The 12890-nt window shown below is 46.0% G+C and overlaps 1 protein-coding gene across 6 annotated transcripts in view; it reads right to left on the reverse strand.

Annotated features, from left to right (window-relative positions):
* Window positions 1-12890, reverse strand: part of BANP (BTG3 associated nuclear protein) — a 105420-nt gene that overhangs the window by 70467 nt on the left and 22063 nt on the right. For all 6 annotated transcript variants that reach the window (XM_026004967.2, XM_026004966.2, XM_026004965.2 and 3 more), the window contains 3 exons: window positions 9091-9229; window positions 4913-5004; window positions 3799-3998 (listed from right to left, as the gene is read on the reverse strand). In XM_026004967.2, coding sequence (XP_025860752.1) covers window positions 3799-3998; window positions 4913-5004; window positions 9091-9160 — 362 coding nt within the window. In that variant the 5' untranslated portion in view covers window positions 9161-9229. The remainder of the gene's footprint in view (window positions 1-3798; window positions 3999-4912; window positions 5005-9090; window positions 9230-12890) is intronic.

Consider the following 12890-nt stretch of genomic DNA (forward strand, 5'->3'; position numbering starts at 1 on the left):
GCGTGAAGGCAGCCTCAGAGGTCAAGCCTTGGAGGTTATGCAAAATCCGAATCTGTGGTGCCCCTTCAATGAACTAAAGCATCTACCTGCAGTGATCCAAGTCCATCTCCTTCTCCCCCAGGGAGGGCACCATCCTTGCATGGAACCCCTCCAAACACCCTCACAGACATTTGTAGTACAATGAGTAAGCTTTAGCATCAAAGAAAAACATTTTCTTTATTTCACTGCTTTTTCTTGAATTTATATGGTAAATCTCATTCAGGTGCAGAATCTGAAAAATCTGGATCCTAGATGGCAGGTGAGGTTGGCTGCATTCTGTTGCCTTCTGCATTCCAGGGAGTAAGGAGACGTAAGGAACTCTTAGAGTTAAGAGGACAGTCCTGTGTGGGCCTGCAGTCAGCAGACACCAGCAGGTGAGTGGGTCTTGGAGTGTGGAGGGCCTGAGCTGCACACCGCGGGGTCGGGGCTGACCTGGGCCACAGGCAGCCTCACTGAATGGACGGGCGACTGTTTGAGGGGACAGCTTCTCATGTACTACCGAGAATCTTTTGTACCTGAAGAAACCTCCATCTGTCTGCCCCAATTATACTCAGACTCCCCACCAATCATGCACAACAAATGCAAATGGGCCTAAGGGATCTTAAGTTCTTCTTAAAAGCATATGGTTTGCACATAAAATTATCCAGAACTTATATACCTCTAATTTTTATCTTAAATACCTGAGGCCAAGTAAGTATTTGGTAAAAGTACTTCATTACTCAGAATGTTAAGTCATTTTTAGTTTGTTTTGGAAACTTCTCTCCTCTTTGTCCCACTCACCATCCATACTTGATACGTACAATTTTCAATGATTTCTGTGTTCACAAATGAATAACTTGCTAATTAAACTATACATTTCTTCACTGATATACTGGGATTAAATTCTTATCTATTCTTCCCAAAATTTTATGTTAGCAGTTTTCAACTCTCATTTCTTTAAAGATCATATGTATACATCCTATTTAAAACCATGCTTTGGAGAGAACAGAGAAGGGACTGTCGTCCCTTTTATCACTCTCCTGTCAGTTTCTGTATGTAATCATTTCACTAACGATATTGAGACCTTGTGCCAAGACATAGTAAATGCATTCTATAATGGTTTGATTTTGTCACCAGGACAATTCTTTAAAGGTATAAAACCTAACTGACAATGGATTGATGAAATTAGACATCTGAGTCAGTATCTGAAAACTTTCCTTTTACTCTACCTCTTGTTACTCCATGAAATCTTACACGGAGAAAACCATAGCAGGTCTAAGCCATAGCTGGCAGCAGGAAGCACGGTGGAATTTCTACTGATGGGGTCTCCCCACTAGCCCTGCAATCACAAAAATGCTGAAGAGAGCTGAAAAAGCCGGTTGCTTCCTGCAGCCTGGAAATGCCTTTATCCAAGTGAGCCACTCCGTCATCAGACAACCCAAAGCCCAGAGGAAAATGGCACACCAGTCTAGGGGCACAAGCCCAAAAGAAGCAGGGCCACTTCCTCCCCCACCCATTAGCTGCATCCTTTAAACTATAGGAGAGGCCAAAAGAGTCCAAAGGCAGGCCTAGGTCACCTTCATCTTGTCCTGTTTTTCAAGATGAGGAAAGTGGAAATGGACAGTTGATAAAACTATGTGACCTAGCCCCGGTCACCCCAAGGCTTCAGACCAGGGCAGCCTGTGTGGCATGAAGAGGCCTGTTTTCCCAAGAATATGGGGGCCCTGCTCTGGACACAGAAGGAATCCCAAAAGAAGGTGCTTGCCAGGTCCAAACCACACCTGCAACAGCACTCTTCAGACCTTGAACTCGTCCACGTGACCCTGCTGGAACTGTCACAAGTATTCAACAGCGGGATGTGGATGGATGTACTTTGTCTACATGTCTCCCAAATCATGAAGAGTAGCTCTTTCAAGCACAGGTAAGAAAGTGACAAACTAAGGAGACCATCGTCCACACACACCAGCTTCGTGCCTATGAGATGGAAGCTGCAGGTCATTCTTTCCCTTCTCACTCCTCAGAATAGCAGTTCCCAAGAGAGGTTCTGGGGGTGGGGTGGGCCGGGGGCTCTGAAATCCAGTGCAACACACTGGTCATCACATTTACGAGACACTACTGGGATTTAGTGAGTGTGGGCCAAGAAGATTAAAATATCCTTCAGCACATGACAGAGTCTCATCTAACAAAAAGTCTTGCTGCACAAACTTCAAATGTCCCAGATGCTCATATGAGGAAAAACATGATTGTTAACAACTTTCTGAGCCTAAAATCTTACTCTATTCAATGTTTATTCACAAAATACTTTTGGATAGTTCTACTGTAACAAATTTTCCAGCAATTCAAGTGTAGAAAAAATTACATTTTGCATTATTTGGAACTTCATCAAGCATTGCTCATCACTTTGTAAGATTCCATTTCTACCTGGTACCTGAGTTCCCAGCATTGTGTGGTCAAGCACAACAGCTCTCCCTGTCACTACAGCTCCACATACGAGGTTTGGGCATCTGGCCTACTCACTGCCTCCTTATGTACTTCACCCAATAGTTTACAAGTCAAAAACACATATTATTTTATTATACCTTATACCCTTTTATTTCTCTTCACATTACACCTAAGACATTACGCTCATTTTTCCATTACAAATATTTTCTAAACATCATATTTTAGGGTAAGAAGGCATCACAGAAAAACTATTCTGTATGGAAGATGCTGGTTCTGATAGGGTTGAGTGTCCCTGCCTGCAGAGAGCAAGTTCAACAAATGTCTGCTGGCAGAAACACAGGGCCAGAGGCCTGTCTCAGAGCAACACCGTGGATTATCCCCTCTTCCCTCAGACCCAGAGAGGAGGTGTGGGGCCATGCAGTGTGGCAAACACACAAGGACACTCCGGAGTCCTTGGAGACACTGCTAGTTATACCCACACAGCAGATGTCATCCACAGCTGTCCCGGACAAACCAGAACAGGTGTCTACCATGAAAGTGAAGCATGTGGCATCCCCAAAGCACACCAGGAACCCCTCCTCCACCCCCACATCCCCCTGAAAAAGTCTACCAGGCCCCTAATGCTGCTCCTGACTCTGGAGCATTGGAACAGGGTGGACTCTGCAGACACTGCAGCAAGGCCAGGACAGAAGGGGCCTGTCAGCAAAAATGCTTCAAGCTCTCATCAACTACAAAGACAAATTCTGCCACCACCATAGACAGGACTTCTTAGGAGCCAGCTGTGGGAGAAGAGAAGGATACCAAGACTGACGGAGCTCACCTCAGGAGCGCCAGCACCTCAGAGGTCCCAAGGACGAATGATACATGAACAGGCCGATACATGAACACTCTGAGGAACCCCTTCCATCTAAGTAAATTCTTATCAAGTCTCTACTCAAACAGTACAGAGACTACTACACCCATCACTGACATGAGATTCTAAAGGGTTTTTTAAAAGGCACAATAAAAACTACTGCTATGAATGGAAAATCTGGTATCTCCAATAAAATTGATAAACACTACCTATGTGTACACAAGCCATGCAGAACAGAAAAAAAAGAGAGAGATGCACATCTTCAAAGATCTGATGGCTCAGTTCCAGAGAAAAGATGCATTAGTGTGGCTTCTGCCCAACAGAAACCACGGGAACGACTTCAAGGCAGCCGGGCTGGGTGTCACGTGTCAAGGTTGCAGCTAACTAAACTCAGAGCCACAGAGCCACATGCAAGGCGACTCCAGCGGCCAGGCCAGGCTGGGAAGCCTGGTGAGCAGGAGGCCCGCCCTCCATACCACTCTTACCATCGCACTTTGTTGCACGTCTGGGTCGCACCGAGTGGCGAGCCTGCCACCATGGGGACCTGGATGGGGCTGTGTTGCTTGTTCGTGACCAGGTCCAGTTTCTCTTCTAATGATTTGCAAGTAGCCTCCAGAGCCTGCAGCTTGGCTTCGATACTATCCAACCGTAAGCAGATTGTCTGGTTAATGGAGTACAGGAATGACTGCAAATGGAAAAAAGAAACTGCTCAGAAGGGATGCTGTGATTGCAGGGTGACTGCCCAATTCCAAATGCATCTACAGCAACAGAAGTGGCCCTGCATTTTGACTCCTTTGTTTCAGCAGAAGCACACGCAGAGACCAGGACAGGCGCTCCCACTGAGCCAGGGTCACTGTGGAACACCATCCCCAGGCGGGAGCCCAGCCCACAGCAGAACACACAACAGCAGTTCAGGGTGCCGCTTGTGCACGGCAAGCCTGCCACCCAGTGGCCAGCACGGCATCTCCAGCTGCCACTCTGAGGGCTCAGGTACCCTGAACTGACCCACTTTCTCCCCTGCTTCCTCCCAGCAAGATCCCTGGCAGCCCACCCTCGGCCTGGAGAGCCCCTTGTTTCCTGTGACAGTCATAGCCACCCCCACCCCCCGCCCCCACCTCCAGGCTAAGCCAACCGGCCACACACCCACACCCGCACCCAGGAACACCTCGCACTGGTCCCCACAGCTGGCCAGAGCCTGGGCAATGCTCAACAAATGGGAATTTGCTTGTCTTCTCTTCCACCCTCAACTTTGGGGGTGGGGAAGGGGAGGAATGCCCATAGCAGACACCTTGGGGGGTGTAGGGACAGGGAACCAGGGGACAGGGAGCGGGGCTATGGGGGCCGTAAGTGCACGAGTAGCCAACTGAGCTTCTCAAGAACCAACATGCTTGTGTCTTGGCCAGCCATGGGTTGATCACAGCCCTGTGATAGCAGTGGCCCCCAGCCCAAGTGGATTCCTCACCACAGAGCTGCAAAGGCACAGGGAAGTCCCGTCTTCACCAACTCTGAGAGGGCCATGTGGGAAACCCCTCCGGGTCAGGGGACCACCCTCTGTGGGGCCCCAGGTACAAGGGTGCGGGCAGCCCTGGCAGCTCTCACCTTGATGGAGGGGTCCTGGCAGTTGATCTCCAGGCGCTGGCGCTTCAGGGCCGGCTCGTCGTCATCTGCCACCACATGGTTCTCTAGAACGACTGCAAACCGACGCAGACACAGCAAGTGTGAGCACTGCGGCTGCCGCCACCCTGCACCCACGTGGCTCAGCCTCCCATCCCCAGGCACCAGACTCTGTCCTAGCTCCTGTCACTCTGAGACTCCACACACAGGAGCCAGCGCCTCTGCCCCAGGGCTTCCAGCTTCACAAAACCCAAGAACAGTGAGGCCTTCTCTTCAGTTCAAGGCCTGTCCATTGGCCACCTCATTTGAAAATCAAACCCACAGTGTGCATATCACCTTCCTAGGCTCAGACGTGACATGGCCATACCGCAAGCACTCCCTGCCAGGGTGCTGCTTTGCCCAGTTCCTGCCCCCCCACAGTGGCTCCACCCACGGTCAGGGCCGGCCCCCTCCCCTCTATCCCAAGTTCACTACAAGCACACACCAAAGATAAACACAAACACCAGAACTGTCCACAATCACATCATCTCTGTGAACCACACTTCTCTCCATTCCTGAACCTTGGCCCCAGATCGCCAATCCAGAAACAGACCTGCAGTTGTGGACAGAATGTCCCATTCAGCATTTGTCCTCAGGGATTACCATGAGGACCTTCCCACATCACTGCAGTATTTTCCCTTGTCCTCTCTTTGCCTGGAGTTGCCAGTGTCCACTGCACAGAGTATTTCTCCTTCATCCTGCACTGCCACACATGGACATCTGTCACTTGGCCCTCCTGCTTAGTGGCTTCAACTCACTTTCTGATGGTCATACGAGTTTGGGAATGTATTCTACAGAGTGAGTACTGGTGAGTGGGACCATACCAGTGTACATGTGGAACATGAGCAGAAGCATGTTTGCCATGGCATTCATGGGAATAAGCCAGAGCGCACGTACACTTTGGGGCATCATTCATCCCACCTTTCAAGTGCATCCCACATTCCAGTCAAGCAGGACAGACTGGCTGTGACAGGTACCACCATCTGCCTTGCTCAGACAATGCTGTCTGAGCACATCCCTGCTCCTCCACAGCCCTCCCAGAACCATCAAATGCCCAGCCACCTCCACTCAGGGAGACTGAGTCACCTTCCCTGCAGCCCCGTGTGGATGCTAGAACTCAAACCAGCTCCCACTGTGATCCCAGCTGTGGCACAATGCCTCTCCCCTGCCGCCTTCACACAAAGCTGTCCACATCTGTCCTCCTTATCTGTTGAGGGAGGCTTCAGGGAGAGCCAGGTGCCCTGTCCCCACCTCAATCAAAGCATTACAGGCTGACAGGTTGTGCACACTGAGGTTCCAAATCAGAATCTCGATTTGTTTTGTGCCAATGCCTTGAAGCCTGCATCATCACAACCTCATCACAAAACCCCAAAATTTAAAGATGATGATTAGTCCTGTGGCTCAAACACAAACCCTTCATGCATCCTAGATAAGAGCTGTAAACTGATTTCCTAGAGGTAAATTATCTGTATCTGCAGAAACAAGCCAAGGACCAACAAAACAAGAATTACCCTGCCTACCAAAAGGTTTGGGGAAGCACACTGTGGGTCATGGGCAGCAGGGAATGCTCAACCACCTCCACAGAAATGTGTGGAAATCAATGCCCATTTAATTAAGTAAAAGGAAAAATCCATGCCTACAAGTGTTTGTGGTTAGCAAAACACAAGTTCTCAAAAACTTTCATCTATTTACTACCATTGGAAACTGGTGAACTGTCCCAGGACTGGAAGACAGAGATCCTGGCAGTCATTATTCCAGTTCTTTTAATTTGCTGAATAGGAAGCAAGTCCAGTGAGGTTCAGCAACTTGTCCAGAGCCACACAGCTAGTTCCTATAATTATGGAAAAGATGACCTGCAGCAGCATGAAGTACTTCCAGCTTTAAGCAAAGGGCAGCAGAGCGACGTGTCAAAGGAAGTGTGTCCACGGCGGATGATGGAGGAGGACATGCCAGCGTTCCAGCAACAACCTTCTATGGGTGGTACAGTTGCAAATATACTTCCCTCTTCATCCTTTGCTATATTTACACACATTGCCTGCATTGCTTTTTATAATTTTGCACACATTACTTTTAGAATTAGATAAAAGAACTCAATGTTCGTTTTAAAGCCAGACCAATCAACTGGAAGGCCAGGCCTGATAAAGTCTGCAAACCTACATCCATGCTAGATAGGTTAAGAGAGTGCAGCTACAGGGGGAGGATGTGCAGATGCAGAGAAACCTACACATCTTTGTTTTAAGTGGAAATCAGAAAAAAAGTAGATTGCCATGTCAATAAGCAGTTCTACTGCTAGGATCATGGGACACTTTTATTTCTCCTCCTTGTTTAACTACTTCTAAATTTTAAAAGTTTGTATTTTAGAAATGAAGGACAAAATCATCTCCATCTTAAGCCCACTCTGAAGGCAAACACATGCATGCACCATGGTATTTGCTGGGTGTGTGCAAGCTCTTCTGGACCAGGCATTGGAAGCTTTCTGTGTACGAAGGCCTCAGAGAGCCGTGCACATAATGGTCTCATCAAACAGTCAATAAACTATAGTCCCCAGTTATGTAAGGAACACAGACTGGACAAAACCAAGGTTAGAAATGGTTTTTCTAAGCCTTATTTGAACTATAATCTCCAGAGAAACAATTTATTTAGAAAGTTAACAGTCCAGAATTCTAATTGTTCTAAAAAGGTTTAAAATTTATGTAATTGAAACACTTTTATAACATCTCAGTGTATGTTTTCTAAAGGAACAGTCATTCACCTACCAAAATATGAAGTTATTTTTTAAATTTTTATGGGCAGTGATAGTGGTTCTCTTATGTATGCATGTATGTATGTATGTATTTATCTCAGTGGCATCTAAGGCATGGTGCTAATGAGGCCAAGGCTGCAAGTTCTCACTCTCAACAAACTGGTCAGCTTTCACAGAAAAGACTGGTCACACAGCTACACTCACAGGCCCTAACTTTGTCCAATGACTTGACAGGCTCTTGATATCACCAGCCAACAGGTGACAGCAGTTCTTATAAACAAAGTAGAGGCAAAATAAGGAAAAAGGCACAGCATTTCTGAAGGAGTGCCTCTATTTCTTTGTGACCGCTCGTTTAATTCTAAAATAATTTACACTGCTCTCCCTTCCAGACCACAACTAAGTTCCAAATGAAGTTTTTTCTCTTATTTTTCAAATGAATTGTTTTCAGCTAATATATCAAACAGATCATAAAAGATACACATCTTCCTACTTTCTTAAGAGATTTCTAAATCGTCTTTTCTGTGGGGGAAAAAAAAGTCAGCATTTCAATCCTACTATTCCAAAAATAATAACCAGGCAACTGTAAGACCCAGTGATTTTGTTGTGTGCACTTCTCACATCAAACATTAAAAAAGAGAAGAAAGAAAAAGAAATTTACAAAGAAATCTTCTAAAATAAATGTATAGACAAAGCTTTTTCATAGATAGAATTCCTCAATTTTACAGTTTCTTTTATAAAGAGTCTTCTCAAAACAAATATTTAAAGTTTCAAAGTAGATGTGTGCTGTTAGCATCATTAAGAAAAATTACCAGCCTTAACAAAAGTACAGGAATAAAGTTGTTCTCACACACAGTCAATGAAAGAATCAATAAACATTTCTGGGAAATCTGTCAGTGTCTTATCAAAATTTTGAACATACAGAGCAATTCTACTTCTGGGAACTTACCCTACAAAAATATTTGCCAAGAGATCCCAGCAAGGCTCTCTGCTGCAGGGCATACAGGGAGAGAAAACAGTGCACACAAGGTAAATGGTGTGTATGGGAAAGAGGTCCAGCGGTTGGGCTACACCTGAGGCAGATTTGTCCACACCAACAAAGCAAGGTTTCTAATGTGCATTACAGAAATGGATTGTAAAGGCAGGAAGCTGTAAGGAGGAAAGCTGTGGAAGCCTGAGTGTCACAGGACTGCTGCAGGCGGGTGCTGGGGGGCTGTCCCTCAGGATGGATGGATGCGGCGCTGATATGTCCACCCTCCATGCCTAGCACATGTATCACTTCTTCTCTTGCTTTACTTTTAAAGGAAAGAAAATTTCTGGAAGTGCTTCTGGATTTGTGAAGAAGAGAGTATAAGAATCCACCTACTGTCCCACAGCGCCGTACCTGGGTGACCAGGACTCAGGTCTTCCACAGCAATCTGCACCACATCCGCCAGATCCTGTTCTGACATCATCCAGAGAGAGAAGAGAGTGGCCGGTGAGGGGGCAGGAATCAGATTCACGGAGGGCTGGGTTTCTGCCACCTACAAAATCAAGACAGACAGGGAGATCACGATCGTGACCTGGGACGTGAGACAAACTACTAAGCAGGTATATCTCAGAGCACGTCAGGTGCTGCGCAAGGTTTAATACAGGGCTCTCCTGGCTTCAACCACCACATGGCAGTGTTCTCTGAGAAGCCGGAAGCAGTTTGCAAACCCTGCTCACTGTCTCCATCTTTGCCCACTAGACCAGCCCCTACCTGACGGTCTCCCACTTCCTTGGTCCACTCCCTACGCCACCTCCCAAGCCAGCTTCTTGTGATGGCCTGACCAGGCCATCCCCATGCTGGTAGTCTCAGTGGGGCCCTGCCTTCCGTGGAAGTACACTTGCCCATCATCAACCTGTATCGCACCCGGGAGAACTACTGCATGCCCACTGCTGTTCTCCAACTGGAACACGTACCCTGCTTCCTGGATTTTACCTGAGTGGACCCTTCTTCTCCAAGGGTGCTCCCATATTCCCTTTCTGCTACTCAAAGTGCCCCCCCCCCCAACTAAGTACCTCTGTTTTGCTTTCCTCTGGCTTCCAGAGCAGACCCAAACCACAGCACCACCTCACGACCATGGCCCTGGGAGCACTGCTGTCCTGTCACCCTCTAGGGCAGGGGTTTGAGCCATCATCCCTGAGCTAAAAACCATATCTGGAACAGGCAGTTCCTTTCTTCTTGCTCCTGAAACACTTTGATTAGGTCAAGAAGGACCTTATCTTCCAAAACAAAAATGAGTTCACGTTATGCCAGATATGGGCTATCTATACACAGATCTAAACATACTACTTAAAAACAGTATGTCCTGGAGATCTTTAGGATCAATGTCACCATAATATTTTCACATATTATACTTTATGTTTTAATTATTTATAAATAAATATTTTTAAAATAAACCATTTATTGATCTTTCCACAACCTGGCTCCATGTTCTTTGAGGGCAGGAGCAATGCCCTCCATTCTGTGGCACAGTTCCTCTCACCACTGAAGTGCTCACAGCCCCCAGTCACCATTCCTGTGGGGCAGGAGGAGTCAAATTAACTTTCCGATCACCTACTTTCAACTAGGGGCCTAATGACATCTCCTTTTAATAAGTAAGTCCAAGAGGCATGAAGTTAAATTTGGAGGTGTCACACACATTCTTATATCCTTTAAATAGTGTGGCTCTTCTCCTTCAACCAGATTTAAAATTTATAGAATTTCTTAGAGACAAAATTTGTAAAAGGAGGAACTCATATGTTAAGCTCCTACGTTAAACCTTCCTTTATAGAGTATGTGTAACATTTTTACATAAATGCACGATCAAATATAAGATCGCAAAGGCATTTTTATTCACAGCTAATACACCTGACACAACACTGAATGAAGTACTCAAGCACCAAGGGTCCTCAACAAAGGAGAAACTGATGACACACTACGGGGAAGGGAAAGGAGGCCTCCCCAGGCACCAGGACAGAGTGCCGTAGGTTTCCAACCCTCCCCAACCCCCCCACCCATAAAAACATATGAGCAACTAGGATAGTAAGAACAAACTCCAGGTCAACATCCACAACAAGATTGAGTGATGAGGTGTCCTAATGAGCCCCAAAATACCAGCAAGTTGGGATAAACCACTGAGAGCTACAAGATCACTGTGGTGGAAGAGGGATGAAGCAGGAAGCAGAAAGAAGCAATCGGTCCACCTGATGACAGCAGCTGCAACCAGGAGGTGAGCAGAGTCCAAGGGCAGAAAACTGCAAAGGCCTTTGTAGAAGCATCCAGAAGGCCTAGAACAGTCTGGGCCCCAGGAACTCTCAGAGCTAATTATCCTCCCTTCTAGGCTAAATACACTAAAAAGAAATGACTAGGAATAGAATACCAGATGTATAGGACAGGGAAAAGTGAGAGGAAAATGAAAGTCTGATTGGTGGGAATGAAATGAAAGGTGGGAGAGAAAGGGGCACCTGGCTGGTTCAGCTGGTATAGCATGTGACTCTTGATCTCAGTGTTGTAAGTTCGAGCCCCATGTTAGGTGTAGAGCCTACTTTAAAAAGGGGGGGGGGATGGGAGATGGGGGAAAAAATCAAAGCCAGGAGAGCTCAGAAAATAAACTGCTGCATTTTAAAACTTTCTAAAATCAATAGAATATAGAGCTCTAGAACAATGAAATTAGAAAAAACTATTCTAAATCATGCTTGCCTTCTAAATATTCAGGAAAATTAATTCCACATGAAAATGAACAACAGAAAACACTGAAGTCCAATCTCATGCAAAGATAATATATTTTAAAAGAGAATAAAGAGGAAAATAATGCCACTAAAGACCATGAAAGCATGCTTTGAGGGACAAGGTTCACGGTGAACCCTAAGCCAGCATTACAAAGTACAAAAGTGCAGGGATAGAACCCAAGAGGGTCAGAGATGAAGGAAACCAAAAGGAACCAGGCACAGGAAATGAGAAGTGGAGGAAAATTTTAAGAATAAGAGATGAAAGAAAATAGTTCAAGAAAGAGGAGCACAAACAGTGGGCAAAGATGGCCCAGTGGACGTGGAGGTGGCGGCTCCAGGAGGGCAAAGCCCAAGGACAGAGTGCCCAAGAGTGTGAGTCAAGGCAACTCTCTGGAAGGGGGAAACTCTGAAACTACTTACTAAAGAGACACATCACAAACTTGGGGGGGGCGGGGGGAGGTGAAGACAGATACCCAATCCCAAGATACATTCTAATGAAAACATTATTGAGAGAAAAGAGAGAAATTTCTTTACACATCCAAGCTAAAAGACCAGGTGACTTAAAGTAGGGGGAAAAATTATCAAACTACAACAACAACAAAAAAAATAGACTAACATATATAAGATACTCAAAGAAACATGAGGCAAGAATTTTATATCCAGACAAAATGACTTTCAAGTGTAAAGGCAGCAAACATTTATCAACATTTAGTACTCAGGAGTGTATTCCATAAACCCTTCCTGAAAAAACTGCGAGAAAACAAACCTCAGAAAACCAAAATCACTTGAAGAGACAACAAAAGAACTGGTTAGTGGCAAGAATTCCAGACTTACAAGCAGAACTAAGTGAAGAATATAAAGGAAAAGCACTGTACACAAGAGTCCTATGCCCATTGATATACATATAATTTTAACTGTTTAAAATGGGGAGAAAAATTGGAAGAATGTACACAAAATAAATACCAACAACTTTCTGTGATCACACTGACTGGTGGCATTGGAATTCCTTCCTGAGAACACCCTATGTGCAGATAAGGACTTCCGGGATATTCCAACTCTATCATTCTTTGACTCCTTGGGAACCAGGAAAGCAGAACCAGAGGTCAGACAACACCCTGGGGCTGTGCATTGGGTCGCAAGTACGAACAAATATGCTGTATGTCTGCACACACACTCTAATTCTCTAAAAAGAAAGAATTCACCAAAAAGGCAAAGAAACAGTGGTCGAATCAGGAGCAATGTGTATCCCGAGAGCCCACACTGTGATGCTTAAATACCACTTTTCACCAGAAGAAATCCGGGCTTCCAGGACTACTGAGTCCAGGTCTGGGACGAGGATGACACAGAGTGAGCCCGGAACACCTGGCCAGGCCAGAGGTAAGGAAGCTATGACAGACATTGGGGTCGTCGCAGAGGGCGCAGAGTCAACATGAAGCAGCTCCTCCTCGC

This window comes from Vulpes vulpes, chromosome 12 (assembly GCF_048418805.1).
Source record: "Vulpes vulpes isolate BD-2025 chromosome 12, VulVul3, whole genome shotgun sequence".
In the NCBI taxonomy this organism is placed as follows: Eukaryota; Metazoa; Chordata; class Mammalia; order Carnivora; family Canidae; genus Vulpes; species Vulpes vulpes.